This window comes from Emys orbicularis, chromosome 7 (genome assembly GCF_028017835.1).
Source record: "Emys orbicularis isolate rEmyOrb1 chromosome 7, rEmyOrb1.hap1, whole genome shotgun sequence".
In the NCBI taxonomy this organism is placed as follows: domain Eukaryota; kingdom Metazoa; phylum Chordata; order Testudines; family Emydidae; genus Emys; species Emys orbicularis.
This window is the reverse complement of record NC_088689.1, coordinates 93,560,106-93,573,016: the sequence shown is the minus strand read 5'-3', so window position 1 is coordinate 93,573,016 and position 12,911 is coordinate 93,560,106. Positions and strand designations below refer to the sequence as shown.

General features: G+C 39.4%; 1 protein-coding gene across 1 annotated transcript in view; it reads right to left on the bottom strand.

Annotated features, from left to right (window-relative positions):
* PPARG (peroxisome proliferator activated receptor gamma) overlaps positions 1-9,780 on the bottom strand; it is a 50,462-nt gene extending 40,682 nt beyond the window's left edge. The window contains exons 1-3 of the mRNA XM_065407260.1: positions 9,561-9,780; positions 6,500-6,669; positions 584-722 (exon numbers count right to left, since the gene is read on the bottom strand). Of these exons, the coding sequence (XP_065263332.1) occupies positions 584-722; positions 6,500-6,669; positions 9,561-9,780 (529 nt within the window). The remainder of the gene's footprint in view (positions 1-583; positions 723-6,499; positions 6,670-9,560) is intronic.
* Between the last annotated feature and the right edge of the window lie 3,131 nt (positions 9,781-12,911).

Below are 12,911 nucleotides of genomic sequence, written 5' to 3'. Positions count from 1 at the left end.
TAATGTCCTAGTGTGAGGAGACTTTATTATCATTAATGCTACCAAACCTGGATAGGTGTTCTGTGCAGCAAATTGAAATTATTATTATTTACACACTTTTGGTAAGTTCCACACTTCACAGAATACATTTTCCAGAATTAAGGTGAATCCTCACTGGTTTTGGCCCTAAATGCAAAAGACTGGTGCGTTAAGGTATACAGCACAATTTAGACAAGAAGTAATACAGTGAAGCAAAGAAAGATAAACAGGTGCACTAGTGATGAGTACATGAAGAATGAAAAAAATGCTTTCCCTTTATCTTTTTAGTAGTTTATGTTTAACACAATACTGTATTGTATTTGCTGTTTTTTTTCGTCTCTGTTGTTGCCTGATTGCATACCTCCGGTTCCAAATGATGTGTGTGGTTGACCAGTCAGTTTGTAACTCTGGTGTTCGTAACTCTGAGGTTCTACTGTATGCTTGTGTAGTACCTATCACAATGTGGGCCTCTAGCAGTATAAATAATAAATAATAATCTAATTTGTGATTTTTTTCAGATAAAATATTATATTTTTCAATATGTGCTGACAATTCATGTACTTACCATTATGTGACATGCCAACTGCAAGGCATTTCTGAAATCTGCAATACTGACATTTATTCCTGCTTTTCTTATGAATGCGACAATTCAGATCACATCTGTCATAGATTAGCTTTAACCTGATTGTTCTTCGAAAGAAACCCTGCAATAAAAATAAAGGCATGGGAAAGGATCAGTCTAAAACATCTTCCAGTGCCTCTGCCTCATTTGAAAGGCAGATTCCACTACACTGAATATACTGTAGCACCTTTGTTTTAGAATGTGTGTTAGAACTTTCCCATTTTAAGATTCTGCACATTTTCAAAATATCAGAACTCATTACCAGATGTAAGAAAAATTCTATGGATCATAGCAAACCCAATCCACTCTCTGAATCCAGGAGTTTAAAAAAGAATGATATGCAAATACATCTGGATGGGTTGCACACTCTTCAGTTTAAAGAACTGCTGCTGGTGCCTCATGAAAAACATAAAATATTCCATGAAGAAAGACATTCTACTTCTGCATCATATATTTTCTGTCTTTATTTCCACAGTTCTTTTTATTGCATGAAAAACAGGACCTCATAAACCCCTGCTGCTTATGCCTCACCTGAACTCATACCTCTCTATTAATTACATTAGAATTTAATTTCCATCTTCCCATTCTTTTAATTCAAGCAAATCATTCCCCCCCAAGCAAATCATAAGATTGTGGGCTAGTTGTTGGTTTAGTTATTTTCTCTAAATAACTCTGCTTCTTCATTATTTTCAAATCTTTTTACTGTTGGAGGCCCATGTACTTACAGAATATTTATTTTCCTTCATTTATTCTATTTCTTTGGCCGTTTTTATTGCTAAACTATTTTTGTAATATTTATTTCCAGGATCTGTTTATGTTTGAAATGGTCAGTTTGCTCTTATTATTTTGAATTTACAGGTCTTCAAAATATACAAGCACCTGAAACTTCTAAAATTGGTATGATAGCCAGGATAACTACTACAAAGTGCAATGTAGCCCTGTAAAGAGACAAATTTTTGCTGGTCATTATGGAAATTCATAATCTTGTCTTTTCAGAACACTTTTTTATTACTTGAAGCCTTATGGGGTTGAAACACAAGCAGAAAAAATATTTTGGTTTACATGGTTGTTTAGATTTTAGCATACATTCTAAATTCTACATATAGATGAAAGTTTTTTGCTGGTTAGGAACAATGTAAATAATATCCAATGAATGCACATGTATGATTTTTAAAAAATTCCATCACATTGCAGCAATAGGACAGTCCAAAGGCAGTGTATTTCTTAATAGATTATTGTACTTGCTGGATTAGACTAGGATTGTCTTTGACTAAGCCCACATGGCATGTGCAATATTTGCCGATAATTAAACTGCTGGTCATATCTCATGGTTTAGAGTTGTATTCTCAGATCATTTATATGCAGATTATTTTAATAAGGCATGTCCAAATTTATTACAGTTCCTTCCTTGTTACAGCTAGTTTTTCTCACAGCTCACTTGTAAGCACTATGCTGACTTCTTATTTATATATTTCACTGTGACCGTAAGTAATCGATAATAGATGTATTGCTCTTCTAGGGATTTCTCGTAGATTCACAATTTAATCCTTTGAGATTTTGTTTAACCCCAGAGCAGGTCTGTGCCTCTGTAATCCCCTATTACTGAGGACAGTGTAGCCCTACAACACTCACTTATCCTATAGGTCTCGTATACTCTAAACATAGCTGGCATCAGTGGGTGCTTTGAAAAGGAGTCAATGAATTTTTAAAGTCATAGGGCCTGATTCACCAATGCCCTTCGATCTTGTGTAGCCATTTACAACTGTGCAAAGTGAGTATAAAATGCAAATCAGAGTAATATAGACTGAATATTAAATTGCCTAGAGATTGACTAAAAAATTAAATTGGGTAAGAGCTTGATCTTGCTTCCATTAGAATACATTCAAATTTTCTGAGTGACTTCAGTGATAGCAGGATTGGGACCCAATCTCTTTTCACTGACCAAATTGAGAAAAATGTGAAAAATAAATCAATAGCATAAATAACAAAAATTAAACTAGATTTTAAAATCCTTCCAATTTTAATATAAAGTTCTGTTTTTAATATATGAAGGGCAATTTGTTTTAAATAAATAATTTTTTACATGACAGTGCCCTTTTAAACAGAACACAGATCTCATATTTTATTGAATGATTCTTCAGAATCTCACAAGACAATATTTATGTATCCTTTGTGATCCAGATGGTTTTGCATATAATCTCTATGGATAGTAATTCCATGCTCAAATAATAAGAATATAGCAGTAGGGATATATTACCAACCACCTGACCAGGATGGTGATAGTCACTGTGGAATGTTCAGGGAAATTAGGGAGGCTATTAAAATAAAAAACTCAATAATAATGGGGGATTTCAACTATCCCCATATCGACTGGGTACATATCACCTCAGTACGGGATGCAGAGAAAAAGTTTCTTGATTCCTTAAATCACTGCTTCTTGGAGCAGCTAGTCCTGGAACCCACAAGAGGAGAGACAATTGTTGATTTAGTTCTAAGTGGAGCACAGGATCAGGTCCAAGAGGTAAATATAGCTGGACCGCTTGGTAATAGTGACCATAATATAATTAAATTTAACATCCCTGTGGCGGGGAAAACACCACAGTGGCCCAACACTGTAGCATTTAATTTCAGAAAGAGGAACTACACAAAAATGAGGAGGTTAGTTAAACAGAAATTAAAAGATACAGCGCCAAAAGTAAAATCCCTGCAAGCTGCATGGAAACTTTTTAAAGGCACCATAATAGAGGCTCAATTTAAATGTATACCCCAAATTAAAAAACATAGTAAAAGAACCAAAAAAGAGCCACTGTGGCTAAACAAGAAAGTAAAAGAATCAGTGAGAAGCAAAAAGGCATCCTTTAAAAAGTGGAAGTTAAATCCTAGTGAGGAAAATAGAAAGGAGCATAAACTCTGGCAAATGAAGTGTAAAAATATAATTAGGAAGGCCAAAAAAGAATTTGAAGTATAGCTAGCCAAAGACTCAAAAAGTAATAGCAAAAATTTTTTTAGGTACATCAGAAGCAGGAAGCCTGCTAAACAACCAGTGGGGCCACTAGACGATCAAGATGCTAAAGGAGGGTATTGTGGAGAAACTAAATGAATTCTTTGCATCGGTCTTCACAGTTGAGGATATGAGAGATATTCCCAAACCTGAGACATTCTTTTTAGGTGACATATCTGAGGAACTGTCCCAGATTGAGGTGTCATTAGAGCAGGTTTTAGAACAAATTGATAAACTAAATAGTAATATGTCACCAGGACCAGGTGGTATTCACCCAAGAGTTCTTAAGGAACTCAAATGTGAAATTGCAGGACTACTAACTGTAAATCAGCTTCTGTACCAAATGACTGGAGGATAGCTAATGTGACGTCAATTTTTAAAAAGGGTTCCAGAGGTGACCCTGGCAATTACAGGCCGGTAAGCCTGACTTCAGTACCAGGGAAAGTGGTTGAAACTATAGTAAAGAACAAAATGGTCAGACACATAGATGAACATAATTTGTTGGGGAATAGTCAAGATGTTTTTTGTAAAGGGAAATCATGCCTCACCAATCTCCTAGAATTCTTTGAGATGGTCAATAAGCAAGTGGACAAGGGGGATCCAGTGGATATAGTATATTTAGATTTTCAGAAAGCCTTTGACAAGGTCCCTCACCAAAGGCTCTTAAGCAAAGTAAGCAGTCATGGGATAATAGGGAAGGTTCTCTCATGGATTAGTAACTGGTTAAAAGATGAAACAAAGGGTAGGAATAAATAGTCAGTTTTCAGAATGGAGAGAGGTAAATAGTGGTGTCCCCCAGGGGTCTGTCCTGGGCCCAGTCCTATTTAATATATTCATAAATGATCTGGAAAAAGGGGTGAACAGTGAAGTGGCAAAATTGCAAATGATACAAAACTACAGGGAAACCCCGCTACAATGCGCCCCGCGATAACGCGAATTTGGCTATAACGCGATCATAAGGTGGCTCCTAAATTTTCGTAACCCTGCTATACCGCGACCCCGCATTTATCGCGATCGAATTTTTTGGACCCCAATCATCGCGTTATAGCGGGGTTTCCCTGTACTCAAGATAGTTAAGTCCCAGGCAGACTGCGAAGAGCTACAAAAGGATCTGTCAAAACTGGGTGACTAGGCAACAAAATGGCAAATGAAATTCAATGTTGATAAATGCAAAGTAATGCACCTTGGAAAACATAATCCGAACTATACATATAAAATGATGGGGTCTAAATTAGCTGTTACCACTCAAGAAAGAGATCTTGGAGTCACCGTGGATAGTTCTCTCAAAACATCCATTCAATGTGCAGCAGCAGTCAAAAAACCAAACAGAATGTTGTGAATCATTAAGAAAGGGATAGATAATAAGATATAAAATATCATATTGCCTCTATATAAATCCATGGTATGCCCACATCTTGAATACTGCCTGCAGATGTGGTCGCCCCATCTCAAAAAAGCTATATTGGAATTGGAAAAGGTTCACAAAAGGGCAACAAAAACGATTAGGGGTATGGAATGGCTGCTGTCTGAGGAGAGATTAATAAGACTGGGACTTTTCAGCTTGGAAAAGAGACAACTAAGGGGGGATATGATAAAGGTCTATAAAATCATGACTGGTGTGGAGAAAGTAAATAAGGAAGTGTTATTTACTCCTTCTCATAACACATGAACTAGGGGCCACCATATGCAATTAACAGGCAGCAGTATTAATAGGCAGTATTTTTTCACACAACGCACAGTCAACCTATGGAACTCCTTGCCAGAGGATGTTGTGAAGGCCAAGACTATAACAGGGTTCAAAAAAGAACTAGATAAATTCATGGAGGATAGGTATATCAAGGGCTACTAGCCAGGATGGGCAGGGATGGTGTCCTTAGCCTCTGTTTGGCAGAAGCTGGGACTGGGTGACAGGGGATGGATCACTTGATGATTACCTGTTCTGTTCATTCCCTCTGGGGCACCTGGCATTGGCCACTGTTGGAAGACAGGATACTGGGCTAGATGGACCTTTGGTCTGACCCAGTATGGCCGTTCTTATGTTCTTATGCATATTTGTGTGGACACATAAAGAAGGTATGATTGCAAAGGACACTTGATACCACATGTGAAAGGAGGTGAGCATTGGGGTTTGTATATCACATTTTAGCTATTATTTAAATGTTTCTCCTTTCCCTCCCCCTCACTTCCTCCACAACTCAGTGCTGGTTTCATAGTGTGGCTTCTCCTTGTACTGTATGAAAAACTGTAATAAAATAATTTTAAAAACCCCTATCCAGGCTTGCTAAACAAAAACCAAAACAAACAAACAGAACCTCTGCTCCTAGAGCAAAGACCAAATGCATGGGAGAGCTAACTGAGAAACTTTGGATTCAGAGCACATTTGGGAAAGACTCCCTATTTCTGAGAATTCACACAGAGTTCACAGCTAATCCACATGCTAACGGACATTATTGATAAGCACAGAAGAAATCCTGGAGGAATAAAATGATGCACCATCTGTCAGGGTCAGAGAAATAGCTGGGTTAAAACTAAAGGGGACATTACTAAGTTAGCCAAACTTATATTAATTAGGACAGAAAATGGTGAATCTACTACTCTACACACATTCAGTGTTAGAACAGTTCTACTTGACACAGCTGATATGTTAATTCCATTGCCACTGGACCTTCAGCATATCCGAATAGTGTTGCTGTCCATTAATATTCTACTAAAATCAGTAGAATGGAATTCTTTTTCTAGGGACATTCAGCAGCACAGCTAAGGTGACCAACCTGAATTTCTTGGCAGCAGTCAAGAAATGAGAACGTGGAAATGATAGAATGTTCTTATTTCAGGCAGACATTATTGGGACAACCCACCTTACAACCTTCGCATGCATGCACGCCATAATGAAATCCAGAAGCCTTGTCCCCACATACTCTGCATTCTATAGCCATGAGAGAATTGGAGGTCTCTTCAGGAGGTTTATTGTACAACTGAACTTTTTCTGAAAAATAAGGTGGGGAAGGAGGCTCCATTTTGATTGCACCTGCATATGTAAGAGATTTTAAAAGATTAATTTATCATCTGTTTTAAAAGGTACAATAAGAAGTCAAGAAATAGTGACCAATACTTTCATTATAACTAACAACCACAGTAAATAGGGCCAAAAATTCTCTGTCCTGTTTAATAGTAAAATAATGATAAACAGCTGTAAATATTAACTCCTTAAAAGGCTACAAGCCATAAGCAGCCATCTAGTAGATTGTGAAAGAGGCTGAACAATTTTGAAGATGGCAGGGTCTGGTGCAGAAAGGGGGCTATTGATCCAGTCTTTATATTGGTAGTGCAGAATTGGTTGAGGTTGGGGACATCATTGTCCTCCATAGTGGGGACTTCATATTTATTCCCTGACATAGTAGCCTTCCATGAATCTTCCTCCCTCACTCACTCTGCAAAGAGTGTGTGGTACTTACTACAAGTGTAGGGCAGCAGTAGCCCTGGGAGGCAGGGATTGGAATCCCTAACAAGGTCTAAAAAACAACTACTCATTTGAGCTACTCGGTTGGATAATTTGGTCAAATACAGATTGTGCTGGTGTTTTAGAGCCACTTCAGCTCTTAAGAAACTTCACTCTGTATTGGGAAATATAGTTCAACCTCAGAGGCAGGTTACTGTTACATCTGACCCCTCTGAAAATTACTAATTAGAGTGCCCTTTATAATTTTAAAACAGTTTAGCGAATACAAACAAATATGGCAACTCTTCATCAACCTATAGAGTTGGACATAAAAATGAAGCATTGATTTTAGTAGATTATAAGATCATAATAATATTACATTCCAGAAATAGGGAAACAGAACAACAAAGCAATAAAGATAATATAACAATAAAGCAAAAGCTTCCTTTTCAGTGGCAAACCCAGTATATGCTGTATGGATTAGGCTCACATTCATCAAGCTAAGTGTGTTATACTATTACTACTTTCTTTCCTAAGAGTTACCAAGGCTGTAGGGCAGGGGTCGGCAACGTTCGGCACGTGGCTCGCCAGGGTAAGCACCCTGGCGGGCCGGGCCAGTTTATTTACCTGCTGACGCGGCAGGTTCGGCCGATCGCGGCCCCCACTGGCCGCGGTTCACCGTCCCGGGCCAATGGGGGCGGCGAGAAGCGGCGCGGGCGAGGGATGTGCTGGCCGCGGCTTCTCGCCACCCCCATTGGCCCGGGACGGCGAACCGCGGCCAGTGGGGGCCGCGATCGGCCGAACCTGCCGCGTCAGCAGGTAAATAAACTGGCCCGGCCCGCCAGGGTGCTTACCCTGGCGAGCCGCGTGCCGAACGTTGCCGACCCCTGAGGCTGTGATAATCTTCTCATAATGGTATATTTCCTATTCTCCTAATCCAATAAACAATCATCTTTGTGGTGCTGTATCTCTGTATGAAGCCTTGTCTGTGTGATTCCATTTTGCCTGCGTCTTGTTTGTCTTATGTGCTTTAGTGACAATGAATGTCTATGTTGTGCACAGACATCTCTTATCTGTCAGCTTCTGCTCACTGTGGGGTAAGCCGTTACTTGCTGATATTGTACAATAAAAGATGCCAATTTTTCCCCACAAAAGTCAAACAAGTACCTTTTTGCTCTCCCTGCATGGAGCAGACTCATGCCTACTGTTACTTTTGCACTTTACTTTGTGTGTTTACTGTTCGCATTATGTAAAATCTCTAGGGATGAATCCAGTCTCCAGTGCCATGCCACAGTAACTTTGATGGGTGCTGGGATGATCAATGGGAAGGGGGAGAGAGGGGTAAGAGGGCAGGAGTCCAACCCCAGGCTACAGAGAGACAGCCTATTGGCTTGAGTAGTTTCTGCTTCCCTAGCAGGTCCTTTAGAGGAAGTGGAGAGGGGCTGAAGGGTATATGTGTGGATGGATGAACTAGAGAACTTGAACATTGACAACTCTTCCAGCCCCTCCTACAAAACACTCCTGTGTGTTGCTGTGCAAAGACCCTTTGGGGTGCAAGTCCCTGTGCTGCACAGATGGGCACCCCCCTTTTGAAGAGTCCTCCAAATCTTGCTCCCCAGTGCACAGTAGGACCATACCAGTTCTGCTGCCAAGGGCTTTCAGACTTGTACACTTAGGGCAGGATTTGCCTCTTGATTAATAATTAATTATAAAAAGAATAAGAACTGCTTATGATCATTGAACATTAACAGGAGGCACATGGCCTTAAGCAATTTTTTAATACAGTTTTTATGACAGATTTCTAACTCACCTTATAAACAAAAGAGACAAACATATATAAATCAGAAACTCTGGATGTTGTTGATAAAGATGTAAATCATTCTGACATCATTTTAAAGTATTACATGGGGCCGAATCCTAAAGTTCTCTCAGGGAAGTCAATGAACATTTGCCTGGCCCATTGGCCTAAAAGATCAGTGGTATGATTGTCAGCAGGAGTGGGGTAACCATGTCCTTAGGGACAAGTCACCTCCCTTCCAGATGGGAAAAGTTCCATTTGGGATTTTATTCATAATTGTGAAGCTAGGGGCTGCTTTGTTTACATGCAACAATACAAAGGGAATGCTCACAAAACTCCAAGGGCCTGTCTACATTAGGAATATCTATGTAGTCATACTGGGGCAAATGTCTCTAATGTAGACAAGCTCGAAACCCATGAGCCTGTTAGCCAGCTTGGGATTCAATGGGTGTTCTTAGCATATTATGTAATATGCTAGGAAATGCTAGCCAATTTATAAAATGTAGAACATCTAATTTGCTTGGTTTTTAATAAAGCTTCAAGGACATTTTACTCCAAGGGTATCTGGGAGAGAGGGAGGTTCTGAAACAAATTCTAAAAAATCTTTTGTGGAGGGTACACTTCCCAGAGAATTAAACAATTCAAATTCGGACAACCTGAAAAGTGAAAAGAAACTGCATACTTTGGCATTCCTGGAGCTTGATATCATATTTGTAATCAATGGCTGTCTGGTCAGTTCTTGCAAGAGGAATATCTTCATAGTGTGGTGAAGAAATACTAGAAAAATCAACAGTGGTAAAGGGCTTTATGTCGAAGGAATGAGAGTGATCTTCCATGGCAGACAGATCCACTGGGCTAATTCCAAAATTAATGGGCCAAAACGGCATTTCTGTGTCGACCATTGTAATCCCTGAAAGAAAAAAAAGAAAGAAACAGACATTTAAAAAACTGCTTCTTCTCCATACAATGGGGACTCAGTAGGCTCACATAATTCATGTTACTGTTAGGTGAATAATCTACACACAGATACATACAAGATGTATAAAATAATTACTTACTTTAAATTATTAAGAATAGCTAAATGACACATATCCTGCTTTTATATTTTAAAAAATATTTATACCATGTGGAGGCCTTCAAGTTCTTACAAAAATGGATATTGCTAATTTAAAGGAACATGGGACATGATTCTCATGTTTCACCATTTTTTACACTTTGGTGGAGTTACTGTTGATTTATACCAATCTACATGAGAGCAGAGTTATGGTGGTTTTGGTCTGCATGGGTTAATTTCTAACATTATCAGGCTCTAAATTGATTTACTAAGTATTCTGCCAGGTTTGAGCATTCAAAAATCCTAACAATTTAAAAAAATATAATTTTATGCTATGAAAAATATATTTGATATCGATATTATAGTACAAATAACAGATAGGAAGTTTTCAAAAACTTCTAAGTGATTAAGTCCCACTGAAGGCACTTTGAAAATTTTACCCTACATCCTCACAACCATGGCTCCAAGAAACTTCTTATTATGAGTTTCCATACCCCACTACGTTTCTGGGTCTCCACATTTTCTCTTAAGTTTTAATAAGAAAGGCCCAAATCAAAAGTCTAAAAGTGTATAAGCCCTAAACAAATTGATATTTAGTTCTCAGTCCAAAACCTGCAGTTTGTCCTCTTCCTATCATGTGCTGAACCAAATTCCTTGATTTGAACACCTTTGAATTCCAAAGAAGTTAGAATTCCAATCTGAATTTTGCACACTGGGCCCTATCTCTACTTTTTAGTGAGTTATAAAAAGATCTTTAGATTAAAATTAGAATGAACATCATGAAATTACAATAAAGTAGTCAGCATGGTATTTCATTTGGACTTGAGACTCATTAAAGTATATAGACTTTAAACTTTTATGTAATATGAACTTGTTTGACTTGGTTTACTTTGAACCAACTAATACTACTCTGTCATGCTGCCAAAAAGTCTGTTGTTACAAAATGGATATCATGGGTGCCGCTCTTCAATTTAGAGGAAACAATATGTGTTTCACAGATTGTGATTCTTTGCTGGTGATGGCTGCTAGATGCGCAGGTCTCACAGACCCACCTGCTTGCCTTTCTGTACAGCAAGCACTGACAGTATGTTTATGCTTCTTACTCCTAAACATTAGATGAGAGGGCAGATGGTGTAACAGTAACTGATACAGAAAGAAGTGCCCTCCTAACAGCAGGGGTTCAAGGATGAAGTACTTAGGCAACTCCTTAGCAGTTTCCCCAGTTCCTTTCCCCAATGTCTTACAAATTGCATGGGATAGATATATGGACCCTTATTCTACTCTCAGTGAAAGCAGGATTGTGCCAATGGTAAACAAAGAATTTCTGACTAATTTCTCCAAGCCAGAAAAACCTTCTGAATATATAGTCCTGATTGTCAAAATGTTTAATTGGTATTAAATGGTTCCCACAAAAATGTATTCTTCTTTCAGTGTGTATGGAATCTATACATGGAAATCAATCTTCAGATCAATAGGGGCATTCTATCTTCATTTTAGTTACACAGATTTCCAGATAAAAGCGTAAAAATAGTCCAATGAAAAGAATGACCACTTGTTTGTTTGGCTACCTGACATTTTTTCTTAGTTATAAAATCCATTCCTTTAATCATTCCTGCCCACCTCAAAAAACCCTTAACGCATGCTTAGGGCCCTACCAAATTCACAGTCCATTTTGGTCAATTTCACGGTCATAGGATTTTAAAAATCATAAATTTCGTGATTTCAGATATTTAAATCTGAAATTTCACTGTGTTGTAACTGTAGGGGTCCTGACACAACTCTGAAGGCAGCAACATAGAAGTAACGGTGGCATAGTATGGCATTGCCATCCTTACTTCTGCGCCGCTGCTGATGGGGTGCTGCCTTCAGAGCTGGGCGCTTGGTGGCAGCCGCCACCCAGCTCTGAAGGCAGCACAGAAGTAAGGACGGCAATACCACGACCCCCCTAAAATAACCTTGTGACACCCCGCCATGACTTTCTTTTGGGTCAGGAGCCCCAATTTGAGAAACACTGGTCTCCCCGTGAAATCTGTTCTTTTAACCTTTACCAGGGATCGGCAACCTTTCGCCCGCGGCCCGCCAGGGTAAGCCCCCTGGCAGGCCGGGCCGGTTTGTTTACCTGCTGCGTCCACCGCATGTAGCCACAGTTCGCCGCTCCAGGCCAATGGGGGCTGCGGGAAGTGGCGTGGGCCAAGGGATGTGCTGGCCGCAGCTTCCCGCAGCCCCCATTGGCCTGGAGCAGCAAACCGCGGCCAGTGGGAGCTACGATCGGCCGAACCTGCGGACGCGGTAGGTAAACAAACCGGCCCGGCCCGGCCCACCAGGGGGCTTACCCTGGTGGGCCGCATGCCAAAGGTTGCCGATCCCTGCCCTATACCATACAGATTTCACTGGGGAGACCAGATTTCAAGATCCATTTTTCATGGATGTAAATTTGGTAGGGTCCTACACATGCTTAACTTCAGCTGCATGCTAACTCTATCTCTATTCAGCAAAGTACTTAAGCACTGAAGATAATGAGATTTAAGCACATGCCTAAAATTAATGGGATTTAAGCACATGCTTAAAATTAAGCACAAATGTAAGAGATTTGCTGAACAGACATAAGCGTATGCATGTGCTTAAAGCTAAGGATATGCTTAAGTGCATCACTTGAATCAGGGCATATGTACATAGAACTGCCATCGAACTGTTGCATGCATGATTGAGGTTAGTGTTCAATAGAAAGGATTAAAATAAATTCCAAAGTCTCCATGTACCATTCATAAGCAATGCAAAAATATTCACACAATTTTAAGGGGGCACTACGTAGTACTTTCAAGCTAAAGAGCTTCAGTTTGCAAATTGCTACAAGCTAATCAAATTTAACAGTAACTATATTTTTATGCTGTAACACAGTACATAGGCATCTCCTGAATTTAGGAAAGCAAGACAAGGATTTAGTTTTATGAATGTGACCATTCTCAAAATAAGACCACA